Raw genomic sequence first — 27453 nt, 5'->3', positions numbered from 1 at the left:
TTTTTCTCTGGTTCCCTCTGTTTTCCTCTCCTCCGAATGGCTCCGGCTTCAGGCTGCCTGGGCTTTCTGCTGTTTCTGGCTTGTGGCTGCTACTGCGAAGCGCAGCTCCTGAACTGGTTTTGGGGTGGCTCCAGGCTCTCAAGGACACCCCTAGCACCTGCAGGGAGAACTGCTGCATCTGAGCTGGTGACGGGGCTGCTCTCCACTCCGACAGCTCCCCGGACGAGCAGCTCCCCGGGGATGGTGGCGCAGGATGAGGAGGGCTCAGGGGATGTCGCCAGCCTGCAGGGCGAGGAGCTGGGTGCTGGCACGATGGTGTCTGTGGGCAGTGAGAGCATGTTCAGCACGGTGGTGCCTGCAGGGGATGAGAGCGTGTCCAGCACGGCGGTGCCTGCAGGGGATGAGAGCGTGTCCGGCACGGCAGTGCCCACGGACAGCGAGAGCGTGTCTGGCATGACAGCGCCCATGGGCAGTGAGAGCATGTCCAGCACCACAGTGCCTGCAGGGAACGAGAGCGTGTCCGGCACAGCGGTGCTCACAGGCAGTGAGAGCGTGTCCAGCATGACGGTGTCTGCAGGGAATGAGAGCGTGTCCAGCACGGCGGTGCCCATGGGCAGTGAGAGCGTGTCCGGCGTGACGGTGCCCACAGGCAATGAGAGCATGTCTGGCACAGCGGTGCCTGCAGGGAATGAGAGCGTGTCCAGCACGGTGTTGCCTGCGGGCAGTGAGAGCATGTCCGGCACGGTGGTGCCTGCAGAGAACAAGAGCGTGTCCAGCATGGAGCTCCTGCTTGCAGCTGACGGCACCCGCGGTGGACTTGAGCCGGAGGACAGTGGTATCACAGGGACACCAGAGAGCACAGCACCACCGACGAGCATCGCTTCGACGGCAGCTCCTCCCAGCATGGCGCCCGAACGTGGGCAGGATGCGACCAGCAACTCCACTGAAAGCCCCCCGTCGACGACAGGACCTGAGCTGGTGCTCCCCGAGCCCACGTTGCCGCAGAGCGAACAGAGTGGGACTCGGGTGTCTTTGCAGAGGCCGGTGACACCCCGTCCAGGTAGTGCTCCTTTCCCTTTCCCACCAGGTGACGGTGCCCGCGAGCAGGTGGCACCTCCTCAGGAGCCCTTCCCAGGAGAGGGCTTAGGAAGCCCCAAAGCACAGCCGGCCCACGTAGCGCCTTTCAGGGCCCGACATGGAGCACCGGCCATGCCACGCGCTGCAGAACACCTGGAGCTGTCCCCTCGCGCTGGCACGCGAGACGGGCCGCCCCGTGCTGCTCCAAGTGCCACCCTGCCAGGGGACCAGAGCCTGAAACGTAGCAGCAGCAGCCAAGTGTTGCAAGGCGCTGGACGACCGGCTGGCCGCTGGGGGCTGGCGCTAACTGGTGTTAACGGGACCCGAAGGCCTTCTGCTCCTAACGGGAATGCAACTAATGACGTGGACTTTCCTCCTGCCGATAACTCTGATCCTCTCGAGTTTGATTTACTAACCTCCACTCTGCGACTTTATAGTAGTAACGGTGCTGGGTTTGCTTCCTTCTTTCCCGGACTGACGCCAGAGGCCGGTCGCTGCCTGCCCTTCCCAGCCCACCTGCCCTCCTGTGCCATTTTGGGCACCAAGCATTTCAGATTGCCAAATTATCTCGGCCACGGCAGCGAGGTGGAAATTCGGGATGCTTTGCATGAGTGGGAGGGGCTGCTTAAATCCCGGTGTCACCGCTACTTGGAGTGGTTTCTCTGCTTGCTCCTGGTCCCTGGGTGTAACGCTTCTGTCCCCATAACCCCCCCTCCGTGCCAGGGCTTCTGCGAGGCCGTGAGAGACCTTTGCTGGATGCACTTGGCCGCTGGGCACCTGCCTCTGCCATGCGACTCGCTGCCTGCGGAGGACGGAGGGTATTCTTGTGTCTTTATTAACGTTTCTGCAGGTAATGTGGCTGGGTAATCTCTGTTTTTGTGTGTGTGTCCCTCCCCAAGCCCCAGCAGGTAAGATACCCTGTGTTTTCAGGGTGTTTGAGGGTATGTATCCTTTGCTGTGCTTTCCTGGGGGCAGGTTGGAGCTCATGATACAGCAGGTACCTGTCCCCCCAGAAGACCTGGCTTCTCAGCAGGCTAAGATCTGGGAGACACTGTAGCCTCTCACCTTGCTCCTGCATCACCCCTTTGCTCATCTCTGCTTGGGTCATCATCTCCCCACGATGCAGCTTTGGTGCAGACTCTCCCCCATTTCCTTCAGGCAGTGGCAGGGTGGGTACGCGGGCATAGAGAGACAGGGCAACTAATTCAGACTCTCCCCCATTTCCTTCAGGCAGTGGCAGGGTGGGTACGCGGGCGTGGAGAGACAGGGCAACTAACTCTGATTTGGGGGAAAATCACCCTGCAATGTGGGGGGTTGCGGTGCTGCCAGGTAGGTTGTGCCGGCTGGAAAGCAACAAGGGATGATTTTCCCTTGTCGCTGTGCGGTGCTGCTGAGACCTCTGTCCAAATCCCTGTCCGTCCAGCGTCATCTCTTCCACGTAGCGACTGCTCTTGGTTTCTGGCTCCCTCTCCCAGGCTGAGCATCCCTGTCCTGTCCTTGGGGTGCCCCCTGAGCACACGTGGCAGCTTTGTGTCCATGCCTGTGTCCAGGGCCGGTTTGCAGGCAGCATTGCCTGTCACAGTGATATGACCATGACTTGAGCTATTGCCTGTCTTGGGGGTCCAGGGATCAGGAAAGCAGAAATTTGCAGCATATCAAGTCTCCTTTCACCTTGGGAGCCAGGCGTTGGCAGAACTGGGCTTGCTTGGCTCCATTGAGCTTCCCAATGGGCATGTGTTTGGGTCAGCTCTAGCTTCCCTGCAGCTGAGCTCGGGTTCTGTTGCCTTTGCTCTGGGAAGTGCCAGGCTCTTCCCTGTGCCCACCTGACCAGTTCAGCATTGGGAGCTGACTCGGTCTCACCGCAGAGCAGCCATGGCATTGGGGATACTTCAAGGTGACCTTCAGCAGGCGCTGAAGGAAGTGCCTTGTGGGCTGGGGTGGGGGCTGTGACCCTGCATGCACATGCATGTGCTTGCTCTTCTCTTCTCAAGCTGCCCAAGCACCTTTGCCTCGGGGTTAATGATTTACATGCGGCTAATGTTTGATCCCCTCTGCTTGGAACTCAGTTTTGTGCCCAACTTCCGTTGTTGGGTGATTTTGACCCTTTCAACATTCAGACAAACTCACTTTACAGGGGAGAAGATAAAGGGGAAGACAGACTGTGGATGCTCTTCAGAGCAATAGGAATGTGTGTCCAGGTGTCAGAGCAGAAATGATTGTTAAGGAAGCAGAACGTGCTGGGAAAATGGGGCAGGAATGGCACTGGAGTGCTAGGTAGTACCTTCATTTTCCACCAAAAGTGCTATTTGTTCTCCCGGGACTTCTGGGTTAACACCCAGCACACTGACTCCTGGCTACCGTTAGGCATGGTAGTCCAGCTCTGAGCAGTGCATAACTGGACCAGCCATCATGTTCAGAGGAGCCTTTAGCGCTCTTATTTAATGGATTTAGAGCAGCTCTCAAACATTTTGGGGAGGCATCTTGCTGTGCCCGGCCTCGCTCTGCCACTCTCCCTGTGTGTTTCTCCCTCCTGATGTCCTAATGCTGACGTGCTGAGATGAGCTTCTGAATGAGGCTGTGTTCCCGCAGCAGAGCCTGGTCCTGCTGGGTGAAATCCTGGGGCTGCCAAGCTCAGATGGCCTCGAGGCTGTCTTGAAAGGCACCCGCTGCCCTCAGAGAGGTGATTAGTGGGGACCAGCAGACAAGGGATGCACACATGCAGGGAGGATGGCTCCCCCGGGCCCTGACCCCTCCGCCCTGGCTGTTAAAGCAGCACTGTTTGCCGGCAGTCCCTCAGGGTGACACGAGGGCGTCACCAAAACGCTCGCCTGGAGTTCCCAGACACTCGGCAGCAGGGTAGCCAGAAGGCCCGTCGAGGCTCGGCGCTGTCTGCCGTCCCGAGGAGGCAGGCGGCAGCGCGGGGCCGTAGCACGCTGTGCTGCGCAGTGCTGCGCGGTGCTGCGGGGTGCGATGAGGGGCTTGAGAGGTGTCCGCTCCTGCTCGTGTGGGTCCCTCTGCCGTCCTGGTGGTGCTGAGATGCTTGGTGTGGAGAGAGGGATGCGGAGCAGCAGGACAGCACGTGTCGGGGCCTGACCGAGGTGCCGCTCTTTCCGTGTCCTGTCCTAGGTCAGCGCCTTCCAAGGACCGGCGGCTCGGAGCCGGGAGCCATCCCTGGGGAGGGTTTACTGCAGGCTGAAGTGAGTGCTCAGTTCCCAGGTTCCTCTAGGGACATAACAGCGAGGTGCTTTAGCCGAAAGCGGAGGGATGCGGTTGGCACCTGCATCAGGCTGGAGACGTCCCCGCAGAGCCGCTCGGCATCCCACGGATGTGCCCGCTGCCCGAGGGCTTTGCCTTCTCCTCGGCGCCAGCTCTGCGGCCACCCCACTGAGGGCAGCGCTAGAAAGGGCCCTGCTGCCTCTACCAAAAAGCCCTGCAGCATCCAGCAACCCCTCAGGTTGGCTGCAACAAGATCCAGCCTGGAGCCCATGGAGGTGTCTCCTGTGGTCTGAGGCAGGTGCTGGTGGTTGGCCCTGGGGACAGGGGGGACTGATGTGAGTGGGATATTTGGTCTGTGCTGCTTTCCATGAGGCTCTGGGTGCTGTGGCTTAAAGGGCTCTGGTTTGGAAAGGGGCTGTGCGTGGGTTTTCTCCCGTGCACAGCCAGGCGTTTCAGCAAGTCGGGACCTTGCAGCAAGTCAGCCCTTGGATAATGGCACTGGCTCAGGGGCAAAATAACTGCGCCATATCTCATTTCTTGCTGGTATTTGTTCTTGTAACACTTCCAGCTGCTAGAGGCCAGAGCACAATATTGCATTGTAGTCAGCAGCGCTGGAAGAGTCTCGGGTTCGGGCCTGGACGAGGATTTCTCGCTGGCAGAGGGCCCGTCCCGCCCTGCAGCCGCTGGCGCATCCAGGCGCGTGTCCCGGTGCGCTGGCGCAGCCCCAGCCGGTCCCTTGCGGGCGCCTTGCCGGCGTGAGGCCATCACAGCGACGGAGCCTCCTTTCCCGCCGTGGGACCGGAGCCGTCGGTGTCCCTGTTTGGTGATGGCACCGGCTCCAGGACATCGAGGCCTTTCCTGCAGGCTCTGGGACCCCTTGCTCTGCGGTGGGCTGGGAGGGCGCCCAGAGGGGCTGTGGGGCCCAAGTGAGGGGGCCGGGCAGCTGAGCAGGGTTATCCTCGTTCTTGGTAACTGCGTGTGCGGAGGAAAGACAAGGCATGTGGGGCAATGGGACACTGATCACAGAGCCCAGAGCAGCTGTGAGCTCTGGTGCCTTTAAGTGACAGGGACGGTGGTCCAGCGCTGCTGGCCGAGATTGATTTTTCCCCCAGACTCTCTTGCTGGAAAGAGCCCGTTGATCTGGTTTGAGGGATCTCGGGGCGCTCGCAAAGCTGCAGCTCGCAGGGCCGTGCGCGTCCCTCCCGCCGTACGCGAGCTGCCTGAGGTCACGCAGCAGGACAACTGGCTGCTCCCTGCGCGGGAGGCAGCCTTGGCTCTGCTGCACACAAGCCTCCTGCCAGCACAGCTTTCCTGCAAGTTGGGTTGGGATCCTTATGCCTCCAGGGCCTGGTACCTGCCAAGAGCATCACCCTTTGAAGGGGGGCATCCGTTTGAAGGGGTGTCCCATTACCGCCTGCTCCCCAGGCTCCCTCCAGCTTTGCATCCCTGACCCCACATTTGTTTGCATATTGTGCATGGGAAAGACGCAATCTGTTGTCTTTGAGAAACCTTCTTGTATCGTTGCCCGGCTCCAGCTCCAAGCCAGGGAACAAGCGGTGCATTTGGAGAGGAGCAGAGGGGGGATCCCTGAGCCAGTTAAAACACTAGGGAAAACATGATTGCAAATTGCATTGCTAACAAAAGCCTCTTTCAGCCTTCCTCACCAAGGCTCAAAGGCAGAGGATAGGTTGTCCGGATGCAGACGTTGCAACAGTCGCTCTTAGACCCATCTGAGCCTGTCCGGACCCGTGGGAGGAACCTCGAATTTCCTCTAGGCTTAAAGCTGTTCCGAGTTTGGCTGCCTCCGACCCAAGATAAACCTCCTTGCGGCATCCCCGCAGCCTCGCGGGGCTCGCTTGGCCGGCGTTCCCTCCTGCGTGCCGCAGGGACGGCCTGTGGCGCTGGACGGCGCGGAGCTCGCCGCAGCACGGGCGCTCCTGGGCTTGCGTGACATTCGCGTGAGGTTTGTGTAAAGGACAGGGGCCGCAGGAGAGCACTGGGGTCCTTCCCTGTGGCGTGGGGTGACGATGCTCCCCTAGGGAAGCCCGATCTCGTTGCAGGATGTTTGAAGCGGATGCAAGACAAGGAAGGAGGTTTCCTCACACCTGGGTGCTCAGTTTTGGGGTAACAGTTTTGGAGTCAGTCGCTGATGACTTGTGGGGGATTTGGGGCGGTGGGATACGGAACAGATTCCAAGCTGTGCACCCAGACGGGGAGAACTGAAGGTTTTCTGGTAAGGAACCCCCTCGGTTGCACTAATCCCCAGTATTTCCAGCATCCCTCCTGCCGCCCTGTCATGGGGCCAGCCCCGGCCTTGGTGACTCAGCAGCCGTGGGAGGGTGGGGATGCTCTGCCTGTGCTGGGTGGACTCCTGCCAGCTGTGCAGGTACCTCCAGGCGCTGGAAGAGGCACCAGGGGTTTTGTCTCCTCCCACTGTCCCAAAAGACATGTTTTCCTTCTGGGCTGGGCAGGGTTGGGCTGATTTCTTCTTAAATTTTAAGAGCTCTAGAGGAAAATACCTGACTGCAGAGCAGCGTGTAGGTTCCTGGCCTCCTCCACCACTGCCTGATGGCTTCTCCCTGGGCTCAGCACACCTCTGCTCTGCAATCCCCTCACTTGTTGTGACAAGGAGCAGGGAAGGGGTGGGGGACATTGAATTTTCTCAGCTCTTGCCAGAAGCTCCTCTTATTCCCACCTTGGGGATGGGGGGCTGCAGCTGACACCAAACTTCCTGACTGGCGGGGCTAAGTTAGGTCCAGGTCCTGACCTCTCTCCAGCTTCTGGGTTCAGGCTCTGCTGGTTGGACTGTTTCTTCCCAGAAGTGGCAATGACCTCGAGAAGAAAGCTGGCAGAGATGGGGACCGTGCGGACTGCGGGGCAGCGCGTGTGCAGGAATTGCTGGTGGATTCCCTTGCTCCTGGGAAACCTGGAGTTAAAAAGCACCAGAGTAAAACAACCCCGTTGGCACCAGCCCGAGAGGTTGACATAGGAAAGGAAGAATCCAGCACCCGTTGTGTGGGCGATGAGGATGTGTGTGCTGCCAAAACAACAGGAGTTTACATACAGAGGGCTGACTTGCGTGGCCAGATGTTCAGCTGTGCCTGGTAGGAGAGACCGTTCTGACCAGAACTCCCTAAAGTGCCTTGAGAAAAAGAGTCAGAAAAGAAGCTGATCTTAAAATTGAGAGCATCTGGGAAGCTGACTGGGCAGAGATGGGGAGCGTCAACCCGAGACGCTTTCCCAGGCAGTGCAATGGGAGCTTGCTAGTGGGAAGGCTGTGATTTATTCCCAGCAAGGATGACCCTGCAAGCTGCTCCGCAGCTGCACGTCCCGGAGCCTCCCGTGGGGTGGGATCACGTGGGGGTCGCCGTGACCCCCGCAGAAGGCGCAGGCGGAACGCGGCGGCCGGTTGCCTCCGAGCGCTTGGTGCTGCCCCTGGGGCTGGATGAGAGCAGGGGCCATGCGTGTCCTCTTGGTGCACGGGCGCACGTGGATGCGAGTTCTGCAATGGGAGATGCTCGGGGAGCCTGCAGCGTCTGCGCTGTAACTGCCACCCTCCTGGTGACCCGGTGCCACGTTCATGGTTGGCAAAGAGCTGTCTGACACGATGGGGTCAAGGGAGATCCTCAGCAGAGGTCTCTAGTCTCCTTGCGAGAGGAACTTGCATTTTCCATCCAACCCCCAGATCTCCTGTAAGTCTCTCCGCTGTTTGCTGTGTAACGAAGCCCCCAAGACCAGGGGCAACCTACGACTGGGGGATGCTGATGTAAGGATGTCTTCCTTGCCAGCAGCTGGGCAGTGCTGGCAGGGAAAGTGAAGGGAGAGCCAAGTCCTGCTGTTTGGCCTGCCTTGGGTTTGCTTGTATTCCCTGGGTGGTTAGGAAGTTATCCTCCATGGTTTTTAATGGTATCCTCATGAATGAGCCGTGCTGGGACTCCTGGAAGCTTGGACCTGCCAAAAAATACAGCAGTAGGCCATGCCGCACATTTGCAGGAGCATGGGAAGATGCCCATTTCCTCACGCATCCCGCGGGATCATCCCAATGCTGGTCTTTTCCGTGACGATGCACAGGCCCTCGCAAGGCATCGCGTTCCCGGGGTTCGCTCCCAGTCCCACTGGCCGTACGTGCCGCACGCAGCACGTCTGAATCGGCGCGGGCAGAGGCTGGCCAGGGCCACGGCAGCAGCCTGCGCAGAGGCAGAAAGGTCCAGTAGGCCCTGGAAGGGCTGCAAATTGTCTATGGCCCTCGGGAGACCTGAGTCTGCTCTCCTCCTCCCATTCCCACATGTAAAAATTCCTCTTGCTCCTTGGGGAAAATCCCTGCCTGTCATCATGTAGCTTTGGAGGCCAGACAGTGGGGCGGTTCGGATGAGCCCTGGGAAGGTGGGGCAGAGGAAATTACTGAAAAGCAGCATCTGGGGAGCACAGGGTCAAAGCTGTTCAGGCAACAGGGCTGAAGCTGGGGGTGAATTTACTGAATATCAAAATGTCTCTTTAGAGATGATGAACATTGGTGTCACTTCAGTGACATATATATATATATATATATATATATAGCTATTATTTAATTGGTTTGAAAGGTTTGAAAGAATGAAGATGAAATGAGCATTTGAATGAAATGTTTCCTTCGGCTAGATGGAGTTTTTGGGTTCAGCAGCTGATACGTAAAATGGAGTTCATCATGGCATGACATCCCTGGTCTTGGGCCTGGCAGTTTCCCTCTCCTTCACATGTCCCTGGAGCTGCAAAAGTGGGTCCCATAAAGAGGTCGCATTAGGAGGGCATGTTGCCTGGTGTGGGAAGAGGGTGGCCCTCAGTTGTCCTTCCAGAGGTGATGCGCTCTGGTCCAGCAGGTGAGCTGGTGTGCTGAAGTACCCAGGACACTAGGAGAAAGGAGACCTGCTAAGGGGTGTCCGGGTGAGGGTGTGTGACACCATCAGGCCACCATCATCTTTCTCTTCTCTTGCAGAGAATTTGAGCACAGAAGTCAGCCTGCTGGAGCTGATCGGAGACCCCCCACCAGAGGAGATCCAAAAAATTTACGGCCCCGACAACAACCCAGGCTATGTCTTTGGACCCAATGCCAACACAGGCCAGGTGGCCCGGTACCACCTGCCGAGCCCCTTTTACCGGGACTTTTCTCTCCTGTTCCACATCCAGCCCACCACCCCCCGGGCCGGCGTGCTCTTTGCCATCACAGACTCATTGCAGAGTATCATCTATGTGGGCGTCAAGCTCTCGGAGCTGCGGGCGGGTAAGCAGCAGATCATCTTCTACTACACAGAGCCAGGCTCCAAGAGCTCCTACGCGGCGGCCACCTTCGCCGTGCCCACCCTGCTGAACCAGTGGACACGCTTCGCCATCAGCGTGGAGGAGGACGAGGTCGTCCTCTACCTGGACTGTGAGGAGCACGAGCGGGTCCGCTTCGAGCGCTCCCCGGATGAGATGGAGCTGGAAGATGGTTCTGGGCTCTTCGTGGCTCAGGCTGGAGGAGCTGACCCAGATAAATACCAGGTAAGGCCTCAGCTTGCCCCATATCAGTTTGAGAGAAAACTTGTCTGAAACTGAAGAGCTGTGACATTAGGCTATGCTGAACCTTGGATTTCTGTGTGCCCAGAGGTTAAGCCAGTGAATGTGCTCTTGTGATCATTGCCAAGGAAGCCTGGGGAGGGTCACGATGGTTTTTGATGCATTAAACTTTACCTTCTTGTGTCTCCTCAAGGGTAAGCTTGCAAGGAGGCTGGAAGGACGGGTTGGGGTTGCATTGCTGCAGTCACCATTGCCTGTACTTGCTTTAGCCACTGGTAGAGCAGACATGGGGGACAGCGCAAAGAGTCTATTTGAATCTCCACTTTGCTAAAAATACCCATGTTCTTTAATGTCTGTAGATTTGGCTGGTAAAATACATCTCTTAGCTGGAAAAAAATGTTTGGGCCCAAGCATATCTTTGCTGGCTGACTTTGAATGGTATCTTCAGGAAAACTTTTGAGAGCAGGCAGAGAAGGTGATAGCTGAATCCATGATTTAAGAATGAGTTATGTTTTAGATAAGATTTATGGAAAGTGTGTGGAAAATGCACCACACTTGAACGAACATGGAAATCCCCCTACAATAATGAGGAAAGTAGAATTCAAGACTGCTCTTTGTCTTAGATTGAGCTGCATGAGAGCAGCTCTAAAGCAGGGAGCTACGCTTTCCCATGGTGCCTGGGCTTTGCAAATTGCATTTCTTAGCTTAAACATTGTCTTGACCAGTGGCCAGAAACGCTGCAGTTGTGATTCAGCTAAACCAAGTCGTGGGGGAGAGGCTAGAGAAAGTTCCCTCAGGAAAGAATTAATCATTGATGGGTTGAGGACCAGATTACTCCGGGATTGCTGTCTCAGTGTGGCACTGGCTCCTGGGTCTGGAAATCAAGGGTCTGGAGAGCAATCTTTAGCCTGCCAGGACAGCCAGGCCACTGACACAGAAATGCCTTGTTCCTGTATTGGAAGGTGTTTGGGACAACACCTGCCTGGTTTTGAAGGCAAATGCAGAGAAATAGTCTGGAGCAGAGGCCAAAACACTCATATGTTTCTAACACATGGTGGGTCTGGCTCAGAGAGGAAGACTATGAGCAAGTGAGCATGAAAAGTACCCACTCCCAACACTTGTTCCATTATAAACCAACCCAACTTGTGTTATCTGGAACTAACAGGGCGTAGAGCTGATTAAACCTGGCTGCAGGACAAGTCACAAATAGAGCTGCTAATGGGCAGGCTGACTGCTCCTGGCAGGGTCTCCCTGGGGTCTGTTCTTCCTCTGGTCATAGCTTAGCGGTTCTGTCAGTGATGAGGGCAGTGGGATAAAACCTGGAAGGGTGAAGTTTGCAGGCAGTGCAGAAGCCCTTGGGATGGCAGATAAAACAGGAGGTTACCATTATCAGGGACACGGGCTGTAGTCCGGTAGGAGGATTTGATTGCAGCTGAATGCCAGATAAGACCAATGGGACCAAGAATGTTGGCTGCTCCCTTTATCTGGGCTGCTGGGTCCTTACAACTATCCCTCCAGGGGATGTTTTGGTTCAGGGCTGGAAATGGATTATTTCTGAAGCTTCCTGTGAACCCTGGGACCGGAAAAGCAAATGGTAAGTGTTACATTTATCAAGGCACAGACTGAGAAGCAGCTTAGGCTTGATACTGGTGCTTGGCAGGAAGGAGAGGATTTGGTCACCAGGGCTGGGAAGCTGGAGGAGGCTCAAAACTCACCCGAGGAGTGTTTGCTGTGGGCTGGTTCCATAGCCCTAACTGCATTCCAGTAGAGATTTCTATCCCAAAAGACTTTCCAAAGTAGCAGTTTTGGCGGAAGGGGCCGTTGGGACTGCACAGGCATTCTGAAAAGCCTTGCACCGAGTGCTCTTGGAGGCGCAAGGCTGCCTGTTCCTGGTGTGTCCGGCGGGATGCCAGGCGAGTTCCTTGGGGCAGGCCGCTTTCAGGAAATGCGGTTGCAGAAACATGCCCATGGGGCTGTTTGTTTGCTGAGCAGATGCAAACAGGAGCATGAGCCCGGGTGCGTGAAGGACGAGGCAGAGCCACGTGGTTATTGTCTGGAGCTGCCATGAGAGTGTTAGACCTGCTCCTTGCAGCCAGCCTCGCTGGCCTCATAGCTGCCTCTCACTTTTGTTTTCTTAAAATGTGTTTCCTGAGCACGGATATCTTCCCTGCACACGGGGTGCTGTGCTTTCAAGTGAATCCAAATATTATTTTAGGTGTCTCATCTAGAGGGAGAGCACAAGCAGGACGTTGCCCAGGCAGTTATCTTTCTTCTCCAAGCTCGCTAGCGAGCACGGCTTCCGCTGTGGGCTGGGTGGCCCCTGGCAGGGTGGTTTGCTCTCCGCTTCCCTGTGGAGATCAGGTGGCCGGGCCAGATTGCAGCTCTGCAGCTTGGTCTGGGAAGGTCCTGGGAAGGTGAAGGGCAGCAGTGTGCCCTGTTCATCCCTGAGCAATGTGAAGGACCTGGCATGGGGTGAGTGTTGCAACTTTGCCCAGAGATGCCCAGGATAACCTTCATTCTTCATGGAAACATGTTTTCAGGCTGGTACCTGAACATAACCCCCCTGTTTCGATGAGCAGGGTAGGGTCATAACTCAGTTGCTCCATGGTTCATCAACAGCCGCGCTGTTTCTGCTCATCTCTTGTGTTCCCAAGGCTCCTTTGCTCCTGGAGAGCTGTTATATGTTCCCTCTATAGCCAAGATCATTTAGCTGAGTCTTCCTTGGAGGAGAAAGGGAATTAAAAATGAAATGCTCACACGTTTTCTCACACATGGGGTTTATTCCCAAAGAGAAGAGGTGCTTACGGTGCATTCCGCTTTAAGGCGAAGACCTTGCTGGTCCCAACGCCCTCACTGCTACTTTGCCAGCTCCAGGTTTGCCATGGGACCGGCCTGTGGAGTCCTACGAGGGGATGCTCCTCTCCTAGTTGGCTTTGGTAGCTCAGCTGTGGGGCCATGTGATTATGTGATTTCCCAGAAGCAGCTTTTTCTAATGAAAGACTTTGAGTTGCATTGTGTAAAGAGTTTGCATTGTATAAATAAGTGGTTGGACTGTATACAGTCCTTGCAAAACCCAAATAAATGGTGGGGAAGTGTGGATTAACCTAAGAAACACAAAATCAGGGCCGCGCTGGGCTGCAGGGCTGGCCAGCAGTCCTTTCTTTGGAGCAGCGAGGTAGCGAGGAAGTGCTTTTCCCCATGCCATGGAGAAGGGGAAACGAGGACCACGTCCAAAAATTCCCAGCAAAAATGTTTCTCTCTGGCTGCCTTGATCCTGGCTGTGACCTCTGCTCGGCCGGCCTGGTTTCGGAGGAGGCAGAGGAATTTTTCTCATGGGTTGTGCCCCGTGTCGTGGGGCTGCATCTGTGACGCTCCTCGGTGTGCTTCGTCCTAGGGGGTGATTGCCGACTTGAAGCTCAAAGGAGATCCCCGGGCAGCCGAGCACCAGTGTGAGGAAGAGGAGGATGATGCTGAAGAGGTGAGTGCCAGGTGGCTGCCAGACCTGGTCGATGTGTGTTTTGGAGGTGAATTCCTCGTTTCTTGGTGTTGAATAAGGATCTCATCTGCCTCTCCAACATTGCTGGGGCCTGGGGTTCCTCCAGGGGAGGAGAGGACCTGACACCCCACTGATCTTCTCTGTTTCTTCCTGGACCAACGTAGGTCTCGGGAGATTTTGGCAGCGGAGCCGAGGATGGACGCCATGCCTTGGGAAGAGACAGGGTGAGCTGGTGCTGCAGGGCGTTGCCTTTAGCTGCAGGGTGTTGGTGGCTGCATCCAGGTGGCTCCTCAAGCCCTGCAGATGCTCAGCTATCTGCTGAGTAACGCTGTCCTTCACCAGCGGTGCTGCAAGCTCATACTCTGCGAGGCCTTTGCAGGGAGGCGGTCCGTGGCCGGATCATCCAGTAGCCCGTGGGCATGTTCTCATTTCAGCTGCTGAGCCTGGATGGCTTCCCGCTCCTGGCTGTACGGAGGGAATAGCTAAGCCTCCCTTTTCCCAGCTGTGCATTAGGCCCTGGAAGCGTGCCGTTGGCGCGCTGGGAGCGCACATCCCAATCCAAACAGCGTCCGGCCGCGGAGGCAGTGGGTGCCGTGTGAGGACGTGAGAGCGAGCCGGGCGGTGGTGGCTCTGGAAAGGACACAGTGTCCGTGCAGGGCTGCTGGCGGTGTGGCCACAGTGCGGCTCCCGGACCTGCCGTCGCACGCCACCCTCCTGACGTGGCAGTCCCTGCATTCCCACCATGGCCACGGTCCCAGGGTGTCCTGTGGCATCGCTGTGCCTGCGCTTTGAGAAGGAAGCAGAGAAATCCAGGGAGAGGAGGTGCTGCCCATAAAACCCTCCCAGCCAACACTTTGCACTCCCCGTTGCAGTCTGGAGGGTGAAGGTTGGCTCATTCAGCCGAGGCCAAGTGCAGAGGCAGACAGCTAAAGCACTTAACTCCTGGGAGAAGCCTGCAAAGGCTTTTGACTACCGACACGTTTCAGGCAGGATAGTTATCTTGGAGATCTGTCCTTGTCCAAGGTCCCTCCAAGGCTGTTGGCCCCTGCAGCAGGGACATGCCTGTGCCCAGTACCTCTCCTGTCATGGGTCTCTGCCACCCTGCGTCCATCTCTTGGGCCAGCAGCTCTGCTCTCACACACTCTCCTGCTTCCCTGTGCACAGGGTGTCCCAGGGCTGGTGGATGCTGTCCCTGTCACCTCTCCGCCCGTGGCTGCGGGCAGCGTGCCGGGCATCGCTGCGGGATCCCTGCCGCAAGCGGAGCGCCCCAGGACAGAGGAGATGCTGCGGGCAGCTGCAGGAGGTAACGCGGCTCCGGCCGGGTGGCTTGGCCCCTTTGCACCGGCCAGTCCTAGGAGGACCGTGGCAGTGGCGATGTCCCCTTCTCCCTTCTTGCAGGCGCTGGTGCCAAAGGCGAGAAGGGGGAGAAAGGGGAACGTGGCCCGAAAGGGGACTCGGGAAGTGGCGGCGTCTCGGGGACGGGCGGCGCCAAAGGTGCAAAGGTTGGTGCGAGAGGGACATGTGGCCCCGGGCAGACACAACACCGCGGGGGCTCAAGCATCCCCGTGCTGTGTCTTGGTTTGACATCTGTCCTTCCGCTTGTCTGTTCTGCAGGGAGAAAAAGGTGATGCAGGCATCAAGGTGAGCATTGGTTAGTGGGGAAGGGGGGCTCATTCAGGACTAAGCTGGGGTGCACGGGGACCTACCACCATGAGCTGGGTACAGGGAGATGCCTTCCCCTTCCTTCTCCAGGGCAGCGCCGGGTTTGGCTACCCTGGCTCCAAGGGCCAGAAGGGTGAACCTGGCGAGCCCGGCCCCCCCGGGACTGCTGCGCTTCCCCCCGGCGGCTCCGGCGCAGAGCGGCTCAACGGACCACCAGGACCCTCCGGTCCTCCGGGACCGCCCGGCAAAGACGGAGCCCCCGGCAGAGATGGAGAGCCTGTGAGTAAATCCGTCCCTGTGCGGAGGAGCTGCCTTCCTCTTCCTCCTCCTCTCCTGCTGCGTTCCCACGCACTGATTTTCCCCTCCGCTCTCCCTAGGGCGATCCTGGCGAGGATGGCAAACCCGTAAGTGCGCAGGGGGTCGAGCAGGGGCAGCTGTGACTCCCCCACTGCTATCAATCACTCACCTCCACTCTTCCCTTGGCAGGGGGACACGGGGCCCCAGGGCTTCCCCGGGACACCGGGAGAGCCGGGGATGAAGGGTGAGAAGGTGAGTGGCGGTGCAGACAGCCAAGCTGCAGTGATGGTCACCACCTCAAGCGTCTCAGTGATGGTCACCAACTTCCCTCTCTCTCCTCTGTGCCAGGGTGATCCTGGAGTTGGCCCCAGGGGCCCACCTGGACCACCGGGCCCCCCTGGACCACCTGGACCTTCCTTCAGACATGACAAGCTGGTAGGTGGGGGTCTGTGACAGGGCACGGTGACATGGGGCAGCGTCCCTGTGCTGCCTAGATCCCCTCTCCAATGTTGCACCTTTGGCCTTCACTTCCAGACCTTCATCGACATGGAGGGCTCCGGCTTTGGTGGCGATCCAGACACCCTGCGGGTGAGTCCCTGGGCGCCGGACCCCCTTTCCTGTCCTGCTGAGGAGGAGTTGGTGGGGTCACCCTCAGCCATCGGCACCTTCTTGTGTTGCAGGGTCCCCGTGGGCCACCTGGGCCCCCAGGGCCTCCCGGCGTGCCCGGCTTGCCAGGGGAGCCGGGACGATTCGGCATGAACCGCACGGACCTGCCGGGACCACCAGGGCTGCCGGGCCGAGACGGGAGCCCTGGGCCACCAGGGCCAGCGGTAGGTGCATGGGGGAGCCATCCCCGCAGCCGGGGGGCTGGGATAATCCACTGGAGTGATCCGAGGGGCTCCGTGCCGTGGGGCTAGGAGGACCCAGCGCTGTAGCCTCTCACTGTGCTGATGGCGGCTCCTCTTCCAGGGTCCTCCAGGTCCTCCTGGGACAGACGGGATGGTTGGGCAGCCGGGGCCCAAAGGAGAGCGGGTGAGTGTCCCCATCGCCCGGCCACCCGCCCCACTGCACTGCCCCATGGGGCAGCTGGCACCTACTACTCTGTGCCTTTGCGCATGGGGCTGGACTGCAGCTGGAGCTGGAGCAAGGCAGCCTCTTCATACTCTCCTTTCCCTTCTCCTTCTCCCCAGGGTGATGTGGGAGACCTGGGCCTCCCTGGAGCACCTGGACCCAAGGTACCGTACACAAGTCTCGCGTGGGGAATCCCAGCTGCAGCACAGCTGTTTCCATTACAGGCAGGGATGGTGCTCTGGGAAGCATCGGGTGGGAGATGGGTCGGCTCGCGCTGACGCTCCCCTTGGAGCAGAGCAGTGCCGCGGCCTCCCCTCGCACTGGGAAGGGCTCTGCTCTCACAAGCCCCTCTGCCGTGGGGCCGTGGCACTCTGTACCCTCTGCGTGTGCTCCTGTATCTCCTCGCGGCTCCTCCCGCAGAGTTTCCTTCAGCTTCACCCTGTTGGGAAGCGACTGGGGAAGCTGAGCGCTACAATATCATCCCCAAAGGCGACTCCCTGTGGGGCCTGGGGATGCAGGAGGAGGGAAGAGGGACCTAGCAGAGCAGGGCTTTCAAGTATCTGCTTAGGTTGCACTAGTGATAGGAATCTAGGACTAGTGGTTGAACACTGGAAAGTTTTGTGAATACAGCAAGTACTTTGCCTCCTTCAAGCAGCCATGGACCAATCTCAGCCACTTTTGCCCGTTCTTTTGCTTTTTAAAGGGTGCCAAATGCAGAGGAGCTGGTATATGTTTCTGCTGAGACATGCAAGGGCTGGGGAGCTCTTTGGGCTGGGAGGATGGCACATGGGGGAATTGCCTGCAGAGGGAGCATTGTAACGGGAATGGTTGTGGTGTTGGGTGTGAAAACACGCAGGCGGCCACGGGTGACCTGGCAGGCGCCTGCAGCCTCCTCGGAAATGGCCTGTCATCTTCTGCGTGTCACTCTTCTCTCTGTCTCCACTCCCTCTTCTCCCGTCTAACCAGAGCAAACTGCCTCCTCTCCCTTCCTGCCTGTCCGGGCTTCTCTCTTTCTGCTCCACATCCCGGCCCCTGGGTGAGGCGTGGGTCGAGGTAAAGGCCCGTGCATGCTCGGCCTGCCCTCCCTGCAGAGGGTGACCGCGGCCCTTGTGCCACCTGAGGGCCCTGCGTCTTGCAGACTGGCATGGCTGTGCCCTCCTGGCCCCCGTGTCGCTGGCCCAGCGAGGACACGGGGACCCACTGCACTGGTTCAAACAATGTCCAGACCGAGGGGTGCATGCGAGCCCTCCCCTCGGGCACCTCTCTGCCGCCGGGTGGGCAGAGCCCTCTCTCCAGCTCCCTACGTCGAGCCGAAGTGCTTGCTGTGCCGCCCTTGTCACGCTGGTTGCTGGCTTGCCCTAACAGCATGTGCCTGTTCCCAATGTGTCCTTGCCGCCCGCGCGGAGCTGGGTGCCGATGTGCCACTCGCCCCGGAGCTGTCGGGGAGCAGGCGAGATAGCACCGAGCTGCTCTGCATCCTGCTGCCTCCCTGCGCGGAACGGGCGGTTGTGGCGGGCAGGGTGTCCAGCCTGGGCTCCTGCTGCCTCCCAGCCCTTTTTGCAGGCATGTCCCGCTACCTGCTTGCACGGGAACCACACGAAACGGCGTTTTTGAATTTAGACTAACCTCTGGTGGCCGTCTTGCACATTGCAAAGGAACCAGTTGACAGAGACCCAGGGACCAAACAAGGACAACCAGGCCATGTGGGACTGGGGCAATGTCCCAGCTGTCAGGGCACTGCGTGAAGTGCCAGCACGTGGCAAGCTGGAGCTGGGCCCTGCCCCTTCCCACAAAGCCCTTTTGCCGGGGAAAAGTGCCATATAGGGGAACATCCATCCCTTACCCTCAGGGGTGGTTTGGGTCTACAGGGCCCTTTGCTTCTCTTCCTGGCCTGCATGTAGCTTGGGCGTTTGATATGTGTTGAAAAGGATCTCTGCTCTGCACTCTTTCCCCCTGGCTAGGCATGCTGCCAGCGTGGGGATGCTCCACAGGTGCCAAGCACGGGCTGTGGCACCTTGTCTCACGCGTTTCCTTTTGTTCTTTCCTCCTTGCAGGGCAACAAAGGAGAAACAGGGCCAGCAGGAGCACCAGGAGAAATGGGGCTAGCTGGTCTTCCTGGACCCATCGGACCTCGAGGGCAGCCAGGTCCCCCAGGCCCTCCTGGACCACCAGGGCCTGGGTACGAAGCTGGATTTGTAAGTGCCTCTCATCTGCGGCAGGCTCAGAGGGGATGGCCATGGCGTGAGGTGGGAAGAGTGGGTGCAAACGCGACTAAGTCTGTTCTTCTGCCCTAGGGTGACATGGAGGGCTCAGGGCTGCCATTTGCAGCTGGTACCCCTGGACCACGCGGGCCTGAAGGACCACAGGTAGCTCTTCTCACCCCTTCTCTCCCTCTTGCCCTAGAAGAGCCAGTGCAGAGGTTAGAGAGGTTACCCAAAGCCGTGGGAATCCTATCAGGCACCATGCCTGGGAGGGGCCATCAGCAGGAAAAGCCAAGGGCTGTGCTCCTGTCTCCATGGAATCATAGAATGCTTGAGGTTGGAAGGGGCCTCTAGAGATCATCTAGTGCAACCCCCCTGCACACGCAGGGTCACCTAGAGCTCGTGGCACAGGGTGGCATCCAAGCGGTTTTGGAAGATCTCCAGAGAAGGAGACTCCACAACCTCTCTTGGAAACCTGTTCCAGTGCTCTGTCACCCTCACTGCTAAGAAATTTTTCCTTTTCACATGCACAGGCATGTGAGGGACCTTTCTGTGCCTCTTCCAGTCCCTGATGCCTGGTGCCTGTAACTCCTCTGCCCTGGCTTAAGCAAGAGGGAGATGTCCCCATGCCTCCATGGGCACAGAGAGCTCCTCTCTGCCCTGGTGGCATCTCCGGGTGCTTCAGGGTGCTGGCTGCAGTAGGAACTCTAATGATCCTGATGGGCTTGAGATGTGCCGAAGGATGTGGGGGATGTGCCCAACCCCAGATCCCTCGGGCAGTTACTGTATGCTCATGGCCATGTTCTCATTCATAGGGGCTGCCAGGATTGCCGGGAACCAAGGTGAGGAGCGATTCAAATGTCTTCCCAGCACTGTACTGTGGCAGAGCCAGCCTTCAAAGTTTTTTTTTTTTTTTTTTTTTTTTTTTTTCTAATGTGCTCCCAGGGCTGTTTCCTCTCCAGCTGCTCTCCTGAGACATCCTTCCCTTGGCTGTGAGGGCAGGGTGGGCCCGCAGGGAGCCTGGGATGGCAATGCTGGGGGGCTGTGTGCTGTGTAGGCTTTTGTAGTCCATGCCCCTGCCATCTAACACTGCTTTCCCCTGCAGGGAGATGCTGGCAGCCCTGGGCAGCCTGGCTTGCCAGGACTGAAGGTAGGATCAGTTCCTCCAGTACCACTGGGATGTTGCATGTAGCCCTCAGATTTGCCTGGGACTGAATGAGACCTCTGGTCTCATGGACCCTGGGGTTCCTGGGATGACTTCTTCCTCTACACCTCAGTCTGCCCCTCTTCGTTTTACAGGGAGACCCTGGCCTGCCTGGTGTGGATGGCCGCCCCGGCCTGGAGGGCTTCCCCGGTCCACAGGTAGGAGCATCTTCCTCATCCCAACACATGTTCTCAGCATCCTTGCCTCCTGAAAGCCCCGCTCCTGGCTCCCAGGCTGGGCCTCCTTGCACTATGGGGTGACTTCCACTGCTCTCAGCAGTTGAAGTGCCCCTGTACGTTCAGCTCTCCTCCTGCTCTGAAGCTTGGCCCTGACCCCATCAGCATATTGCCTTGTTCACAGCCAGCTCCTTGTGCCTTCAGCAGTGCCTGTGTGCTGGAGACTCTGCCCAGCCCCTCCAGGGCCATCCAAATGCGTCCCCTTAGCGATCTGGAGATGTCCCTTTGGTTCACGCTGGTTCATCCTGCTGCAGCCTGAACCTATCAGGCAGGCAGTGATCTGAAAGGCTTTTACTAAGCTTAGGCAGAAGCAGTCTCTATTGCTGCCAGCCTTTGCCTGGCAGGCCTTTGCCAGCCTGCCAGCCATGATAGCTCCAACTACTTATGGAAACTCCCCTACCTTTGCTTCCTCTTCCAGGGACCCAAAGGTGACAGAGGCAGCCCCGGTGAGAAGGTAAGTGCTGGCTTGGTCCCTGCAGGGGATGCTCCTCCTCCGGTGGATGTGGGATGTGGATGGAGCTGGCTCTGGGCTCGCTGTTGGTGGGCAACACGGGAGCTGAATACCTGCATCTTACAGGGTGAGCGAGGCCAAGATGGTGTTGGGTTGCCTGGCCCTCCTGGCTTACCTGGCCCACCAGGACAGGTCGTCTACATCTCAAACGAAGACGTAAGTGATGGCTCCCCTCCTCCATGCTCCCATGGCCTGGCTAGGAAACATCATGTTTGCTCCTGAACTGAGGAGAGATGAGTCCCCCAAATAACAGTTTAGTCAAAGCCAAATCATGTTGGGTGGGACTTGACATGTGACAGGAGCTAAAATTGTGTCAGTGAGCGGCAAGACAGTATTCTCCATGAGTAAAGATCAGCAAAAGCCTGAGGGGGATCTCTCTAGTAGCTCTGCCTATGCTCCAGGCTGAGGGACACAGCAAAGGTTGGTTTAACGCCCTATTTTGTCTGTTTTTCCAGAAGTCTTTGGCAGCTTTGCCAGGCCCGGAGGTAGGTGCCTCACCCCTGCCTGTGTGCACCTTTGGCCATGCCTGGGATGCATCCCATTTCTTGAAAAGACCTGGTGTGTTCTCATGAGTGTCTTTGCCTTCCTGCAGGGCAGACCGGGCCATGCCGGCTTCCCGGTAGGTCACTGGCTTGGGCTTTGTGGGGCCGCAAGGGCGGCGGGTGCTGTGCAGCGAGGGGTGGAGCACGAGGGAGCTCTGGGTGCCAGGCAGGGGCTAGGAGGGTTCCAGGAAGCAGAGAAAATAAAAGTATCCAAGGAGCTGTTTTAAAAGGCATCCAACCAAATTGTCCATTGGGGAATAGAGCAGATGAACACTTGCCAGAAATAAACTAACAGCATATAAAGCTTAATACTAAAGTTCACATGAGCTTGAAGATGTTATGAGACGCTGATGATTGGCAGGAGCCTATTTAGCCTTCCTTGCTGGGAAGAGAGGTCCAAACATTTTTTTTATTTAAAGCGTCTGGTTACCGTCCCACGTTTTGTGACCTGCCATCAGTTAAAATTCTGCTATAAGGGTCTGCTGAAGCTTTTTAGCCTTGTTGTGCCCATCGGATGCCCTCTGTTTTCCTGCATGCTCCTCCAAGAGGGCCCCAGCCTTGGCCCTCCTACGGCACTGACGCCTTTTGGTGCTTGACTTTTGGGCTGAGACTGCTCTGGGAGCCGTGCAGCTGAGCCCCGGCCTCCCACAGTGGTGGGGAGGATGAGTCTGGCAGCAGAGATGGAGCGGGGAAAGGCAACCAGTGTGGGCTGGGGTCTGCTTTTGCTGATGGGGCTGACACGGGACTCTGCTTCTCCATGCAGGGCCCCACGGGACCGAAAGGAGAGCCGGGGTCGCCTGGTTTCCAGGGCTCCCCAGGGCTGAAGGTAACTGGCCACTTCAGCTCCGTGGGGTGGCTGTGGTCCCATTCCTCCTCCCTTCTGACTCCAGGGTTGGCAGCGATGCCAATCCTACAGCACCGAGGAAGAGAACATTGTCCATCCAATTCTACTTTCTTCCAGGGCGAGAAGGGAGAGCCTGGTGTCATCATTAGCCCAGACGGGACCATCATAGCTGCTAATGTGAAAGGAGAAAAGGTGAGTGCACATGATGCGCCATTCCCAGGGCTTCTTGGCCCAAATGTCCCACCAAAAGAGGGACTCCCAGTCATTACCATTTGCAAAGAGGGCTGCTTCCTTTTCCAGGTCGTAATGATAATTTCCTGTTCTCTGTCTGCAGGGGGAGCCAGGGCCACGGGGACCAGTGGGCCCATCTGTAAGTCAGCGACTCTGTTGCCCTTGTGGTTCCACTGGGGAGGAAAAAGGCTTTTAGATGGGGATGGGAGGGGACAGAGTTGGGGAGAAGCCAAGGAGTGATGGATGCTTCTTGTGTCCCCTTCTTCCTTTTCCAGGGCCCCCACGGACGGTCTGGACAGAAGGGAGAAATTGGCTTTCCGGGCAGACCTGTAAGAACCGCTCCTGGTTTGTTGTCCATCCTTGACAGGCCTATCTGCCACGAGCCCCATCTCCTCCTTCATCCTGGCCAGAGCTGCCCTCCTGTTTGCCCATCTCTCACCTGCCTAACCCCCAAACCTTGTCTCTTTTACCTCAAAACTCTGCCAGGAGCATTTTGGGGCAGAGGTTTGAGGGGGTCTCAGCAGTGATGCCAGGCCCAGAGGGGAGCCCCGCTTGTGCCTGCATCCCGGCGTGGTGGCGGGGTGCTGGCCTTGCGGGGACGAGCAGAGGGGCTCAGCCCCGCAGGTGTTTGGGCTGCTTTGCTCCGTGCCATGCCACAGTGTCACCCTTCCTCCGCGCTGGGGCTGGCGTGGAGATGAGCTTGTTTGTGCCCCGCAGGGGCGGCCTGGCATGAACGGCCTCAAGGGCGAGAAGGGCGACCCTGCCGACGTCAGCGGCCTGCTGGGCCCGCGGGTGAGTGCGTCCTGCATCCGGAGAGCGAGGAAAGGGGACCGGGGGGGCTCGCCTGGGGCTGCAGTCCCTTCAGGGAAGGGCAAAAATGTGCACGGGGCAGCAGAAAGACCTGTCTCCCCAGGAGGGGAGTAAAGAGGTAAATGGCTCTTGATGCTGCCCGGTGTATTGCTTTTCTGGTGGGGTCAGAAGCAGGTGGCAGGAGGGAATAGTTGCATCTAAAACTCCAGAGAGCAGCCACTACACCCTCAGGGCACAGCAGTGACTTGTGGGTGTCCCCTCTGGGGCAAGGCTTGGCCCCGGCCTCCCCAGCGGGAACTGTCACCCTGTCCCATTTGCCAGAACCCTACAGCTTTTTCTCTTCTGCAGGGTCTCCCAGGTCCCCCTGGCCCTCCAGGACCTCCCGGGCCACCTGGCAGTGTTGTCTACGACAACAACAACGTAAGTAGCACCATAGTTGCCTCTTCTCTTAGATGTACGTCTGGATACTGGCTCATCCTGATCTCACCGTCTTGGCCAAGGATTCCACACGGTGCCTACGAGCTCTGTTTCCCTAGTGTCGTGGGTGTCAAAGGCAGAAAGGGTGAAGGATGTCTCTGCCAGAGCCAGGTTGGGGGGGTGTTGCCAGCATCGTGCAAATGGGCTGCCCAGGCCTTTCCCCATGCCTCTCAGGAGCGGGCGGTGGGAGAGATGTGAGAGCGATGGGACAGCACTTGGCACTACAGGGGAGAACACAGAGGTCAGTGTATGAGGTGTCATCTGCCCAAAAGCTCACTCTTTCGGTGTCCTGGAGGATTTGAACCATAAGAGCAAATGGTGCCAGACTAGGTAGGTCCTATTGGTGGGTCGTTTGTGCCCCTTTGGCAGAGCATGGCCAGCTTGGCCAGGACTGCTCCATCCCACAGTAGGGGGGAAGGATGCGAGCTCTGGTTCGAAGGAGTTCTGTACGGGGAGACCTCTTAGAGAGCCCTGCAGAGAGGCGACTGTCTTTAAAACTGCCCTTCTTGCACATTTGCAGGCCTTCGGTGACACCAGCCATCCTGCTCTGCCGGCCTTCCCTGGTAAGGGGGGATGTCCATGTCCCAGCCCCATGGAACAAGCTGGGGACCCTCAACAAGAGTGGGAACTAGAAGTGGTCCCAGACAGAGTGCCCCTGCACCTGCAGGACTCTGCAGACAAGCAAGCCCAATGGAAACTGGGATTTTGCAGTGCCTTTCACAAATGCATCCCAATCTTGTGTGGCAAGACTGAACTGAGGGGGTTAGTTCCCATCTGCAGAACTACCCCTGTGCAGTGGAAAGCACCATCATTTCAGTTCTGTGTCAAAAGCCTTGACAGCAGGCACCCCTGGGCACCATGTGTGGGCTGGCTCCTGAGTACAGAGATGCTCTGCTTTATCTGGGATGCTGCGGATCCAATAGAGCATCACCACTTCCATTTCTTTCAGGCTTCCACCAGTTTCCAGGACAAAAGGGAGAAAAAGGAGATGTTGGTGCTCCAGGTCCCCCAGGTGAGCAATTCTATCTCTGAAGGCTGAGAAGTATGTGTGGGAGGCATCTCATAGTAACATCAACACGTGTTCCACTGGCCCGTTTCTGAGCCATCACAAGGATCTTACTCTCGGGTGCTATGAGGACAGTCTGGCCAAGCAGCACATGCCCCTTTCCTGGGCTGGCTTTCAGCCTTCTGCATCCTCCTCATGACGGGGAAGAGCACGTGCGGTGGCTCCTAATTGTGCCCATGACTTTACTGGCTGGGAAGAGAGAGCCTCCATCTGGGAGCCCAAGTGCAAGGCAATGCCAGTGCGGTGGTGAGCACCAGCCACCGTAACTCCTCTCCTTGTCCCTCCACAGGCCAGTTCCCGTATGACCTGAGCCGATTCAGTGCCAACTTGCGGGTAAGCCCTTTGCCCCAAGCTACTGCAAGCAGTAGCTGGTGGGTGGGTGAGGTGGCCAGAGTATCTTGCTGGGTGACTTGGTGTCCTGAGGCACCACTAGGACAGTGCGGGCATATGCCTGGAGCCCAGCTGGGATGCTCTGGTGTAGGAAGTGCAGATCGTGCTCATGTTATGCTATTCCACAGGGTGAGAAAGGGGAGACGGGCCTCAAGGGAGAGAAGGGTGAACCAGGCGGGACACCACTGTATGGCTCCAGCATCTCCGCGCTGCCAGGCCCACCAGGGCCCCAGGGTTACCCTGGCCTGCCGGTGAGTACCTTAGGAACACAGGTTGGATTGGGGATGTCTCCATGATCTGAGTGGTATAGAGTAGGCTGGGAAGGGCCTCATGGATGCTCTCTTTTTCTCCATAGGGTCCAAAGGGGGACAGTATTGTTGGACCACCAGGGCCTCCAGGACCTCAGGGACCTCCTGGCATTGGATATGAAGGGCGGCAGGGTCCTCCTGGCCCTCCTGGCCCCCCTGGTCCTCCCTCCTTCCCAGGCCCGCACAGGCAAGGTGAGTACCTGCCCAGACATTGTCCCATCTCCCCTCCTCTCCCTGTCCCATGCACCAAGCTGGGGCAACCATCTCTATTTTGGCCATCCCTTCCACCTTGGCCTTCCCTTCCACCTAGCTATCAGCATTCCTGGCCCTCCTGGCCCACCAGGACCCCCTGGCCCACCAGGTTCCAGCGGGACATCTCCTGGGGTGAGTTGAGGCAGCTGGGGAGGAGAGGAGGGTCATCCCTCTGCCTGCCCACCCCCATGTTTGTCCTCAGTGCAGAGCCCGGGGGACACTGGGGCCATGCCCCAGGTTGCTCCCCTTCTGGGCCTGCTGACTGAGCCCTCAGCACCCACCTGCCCTGCGCCCACAGCTACGTGCCCTGCCAACGTACCAGGCCATGCTGAGCGCTGCTCACGAGCTGCCCGAGGGCTGGCTTGTCTTCCTGGCTGACCGGCAGGAGCTCTACGTCCGCGTGCGCAATGGTTTCCGCAAGGTGCTGGTGAGTGCCAGGTGGGGTGGTCGCGTAGCCTGCTCCCCTGTTGGGCTTGGCGTGCCTTACACATGTCACCCAGCATCAGAGGGACCCAGTGACACCCCTGCTGCTGGGTACTTGGTTGCTTCATGGCAGCACTGTTTGTTGTGGGGTGCTGAGGTGCCTTCCCCTTGGTGTAAGCAAGAGGAGAGTGGTGGTTCTGCTCTGCTTTAATATGCCCTGTCCTTGCAGCTCGAGGAGCACACCCTGATCTCCAGCTCCGCTCTGGTGAGTCCCCTTTCCACCGACAGCGTGTGGGCAGGGGCCCCAAGCTGTCTGCCACAGCCCAGCTCTGGGCAGCCCCGGCCCTGAGCACAGCTCTCCCTCCTGTCCCAGGACAACGAAGTCTACGACAAGCCACCCAGCGTCCACTACTCTCACGGTGGTGCTGTCCCATCAGGGTCTCAGCACCCCTACCAGCCTCGTGGGCCTCTTCACCCTCTCCGCAACCACAGCCCGCCACCCACCGCCCGGCCCTGGCGAGGGGACGACATCGTGGCCAACCAGCACCGCCTTCCCGAGCAGCCCACGCTCCATCATGGCACCCAGCACCAGCAAGAGCTCCTGAACAGCTACTACATCAACCGCCGGCCAGATCCAGCCCCTGTAGCCGCCCACGTGCACCAGGACTTCCAGCCTGCCGTGAGTCCCCAGCGGGCCATGGAGATGTCCATGGTGGCCAGCCAGCTTCCCTCGTGGCCCGAGCGCTCCTTGGTTGTGGGCTGACCGCTGTGTCCCTTTGGCAGCTCCACCTGGTGGCCTTGAATGCTCCTCTGAGCGGCAGCATGCGCGGCATCCGCGGCGCCGACTTCCAGTGCTTCCAGCAAGCCCGCGAGGTCGGTCTCCTGGGCACCTTCCGCGCCTTCCTCTCCTCCCGCCTCCAGGACCTCTACAGCATCGTGCGCAGGGCCGACCGCAGCACGGTGCCCATCGTCAACCTCCGGGTAGGTGTCATCAGACAGGGAGTGCTGCTCTGCTGGCTGGCACAGCCTCAAGTGACGGTGCATGCTCATCCTCCGCTGGGAATAGTGGCATCTCGGAGGCATGCTACGGTGGGGGGAGCGGGGATGGTGGCCGGGCTGAGCTGCTCTCTTTCCCCCAGGACGAAGTGCTCTTCAGTAACTGGGAGGCCCTCTTTGCGGGCAGCGAGGCCCCGCTGCGGCCCGGCGCCCGCATCCTCTCCTTCGACGGCCGGGACGTCCTGCGGGACTCGGCGTGGTGAGTGCATGATGCCCGGGGCGGGCAGCTCCCATCGGGTCATGTCACGCTCCCGGCCGCATCGTGCCTCTGCGTTGCAGGCCCCAGAAGAGCGTGTGGCACGGCTCGGACGCCAAGGGCCGGCGGCTGCCCGAGAGCTACTGCGAGACGTGGAGGACAGAGGAGCGAGCTGCCGTGGGCCAGGCCTCCTCGCTGAGCACGGGCAAGCTCCTGGAGCAGGCGGCCAGCAGCTGCCAGAACACCTTCGTGGTGCTGTGCATCGAGAACAGCTTCATGACTGCCTCCAAAAAGTAACACCGCGCTTGGGACGCTGCACGCCTTCCCAGGGAGGGCCAGGCCGGCCGAACTGGCTCCC

At 58.5% G+C, this 27453-nt stretch overlaps 1 protein-coding gene across 1 annotated transcript; it reads left to right on the top strand.

Annotated features, from left to right (window-relative positions):
• On the top strand, positions 1-27453 carry COL18A1 (collagen type XVIII alpha 1 chain). Its single transcript, XM_088536726.1, has 43 exons — positions 1-1015; positions 1301-1927; positions 9263-9807; positions 13217-13300; positions 13483-13542; positions 14483-14621; positions 14717-14820; positions 14933-14959; positions 15071-15259; positions 15358-15384; positions 15467-15529; positions 15626-15712; positions 15812-15865; positions 15958-16107; positions 16247-16309; positions 16468-16512; positions 18403-18543; positions 18643-18714; positions 19365-19391; positions 19655-19699; positions 19849-19911; positions 20408-20443; positions 20567-20656; positions 20956-20985; positions 21093-21119; positions 21806-21868; positions 22004-22078; positions 22221-22256; positions 22393-22446; positions 22835-22909; positions 23276-23347; positions 23925-23967; positions 24354-24416; positions 24760-24803; positions 24989-25111; positions 25216-25360; positions 25479-25552; positions 25719-25847; positions 26073-26108; positions 26217-26522; positions 26627-26824; positions 26983-27098; positions 27179-27453. Exons 1-43 carry the CDS (start codon positions 37-39, stop codon positions 27390-27392), a joined length of 5640 nt encoding a protein of 1879 aa, XP_088392852.1. The 5' UTR covers positions 1-36; the 3' UTR covers positions 27393-27453.

This window comes from Tinamus guttatus, unplaced genomic scaffold (genome assembly GCF_059628265.1).
Source record: "Tinamus guttatus ecotype Peru unplaced genomic scaffold, ASM5962826v1 Tinamus_guttatus_pri_ptg000702l, whole genome shotgun sequence".
Classification (NCBI taxonomy): domain Eukaryota; kingdom Metazoa; phylum Chordata; class Aves; order Tinamiformes; family Tinamidae; genus Tinamus; species Tinamus guttatus.
This window is presented reverse-complemented; position numbering and strand designations above follow the sequence as displayed.

Coding starts and splice junctions, on each gene's coding strand:
- COL18A1 (XM_088536726.1), top strand. CDS start 37: ATGGCTCCGGCTTCAGGCTGCCTGGGCTTTCTGCTGTTTCTGGCTTGT. Junction 1,928..9,262: donor CTTTATTAACGTTTCTGCAG/GTAATGTGGCTG, acceptor CTTCTCTTGCAG/AGAATTTGAGCACAGAAGTC. Junction 13,543..14,482: donor ATGCCTTGGGAAGAGACAGG/GTGAGCTGGTGC, acceptor CCCTGTGCACAG/GGTGTCCCAGGGCTGGTGGA.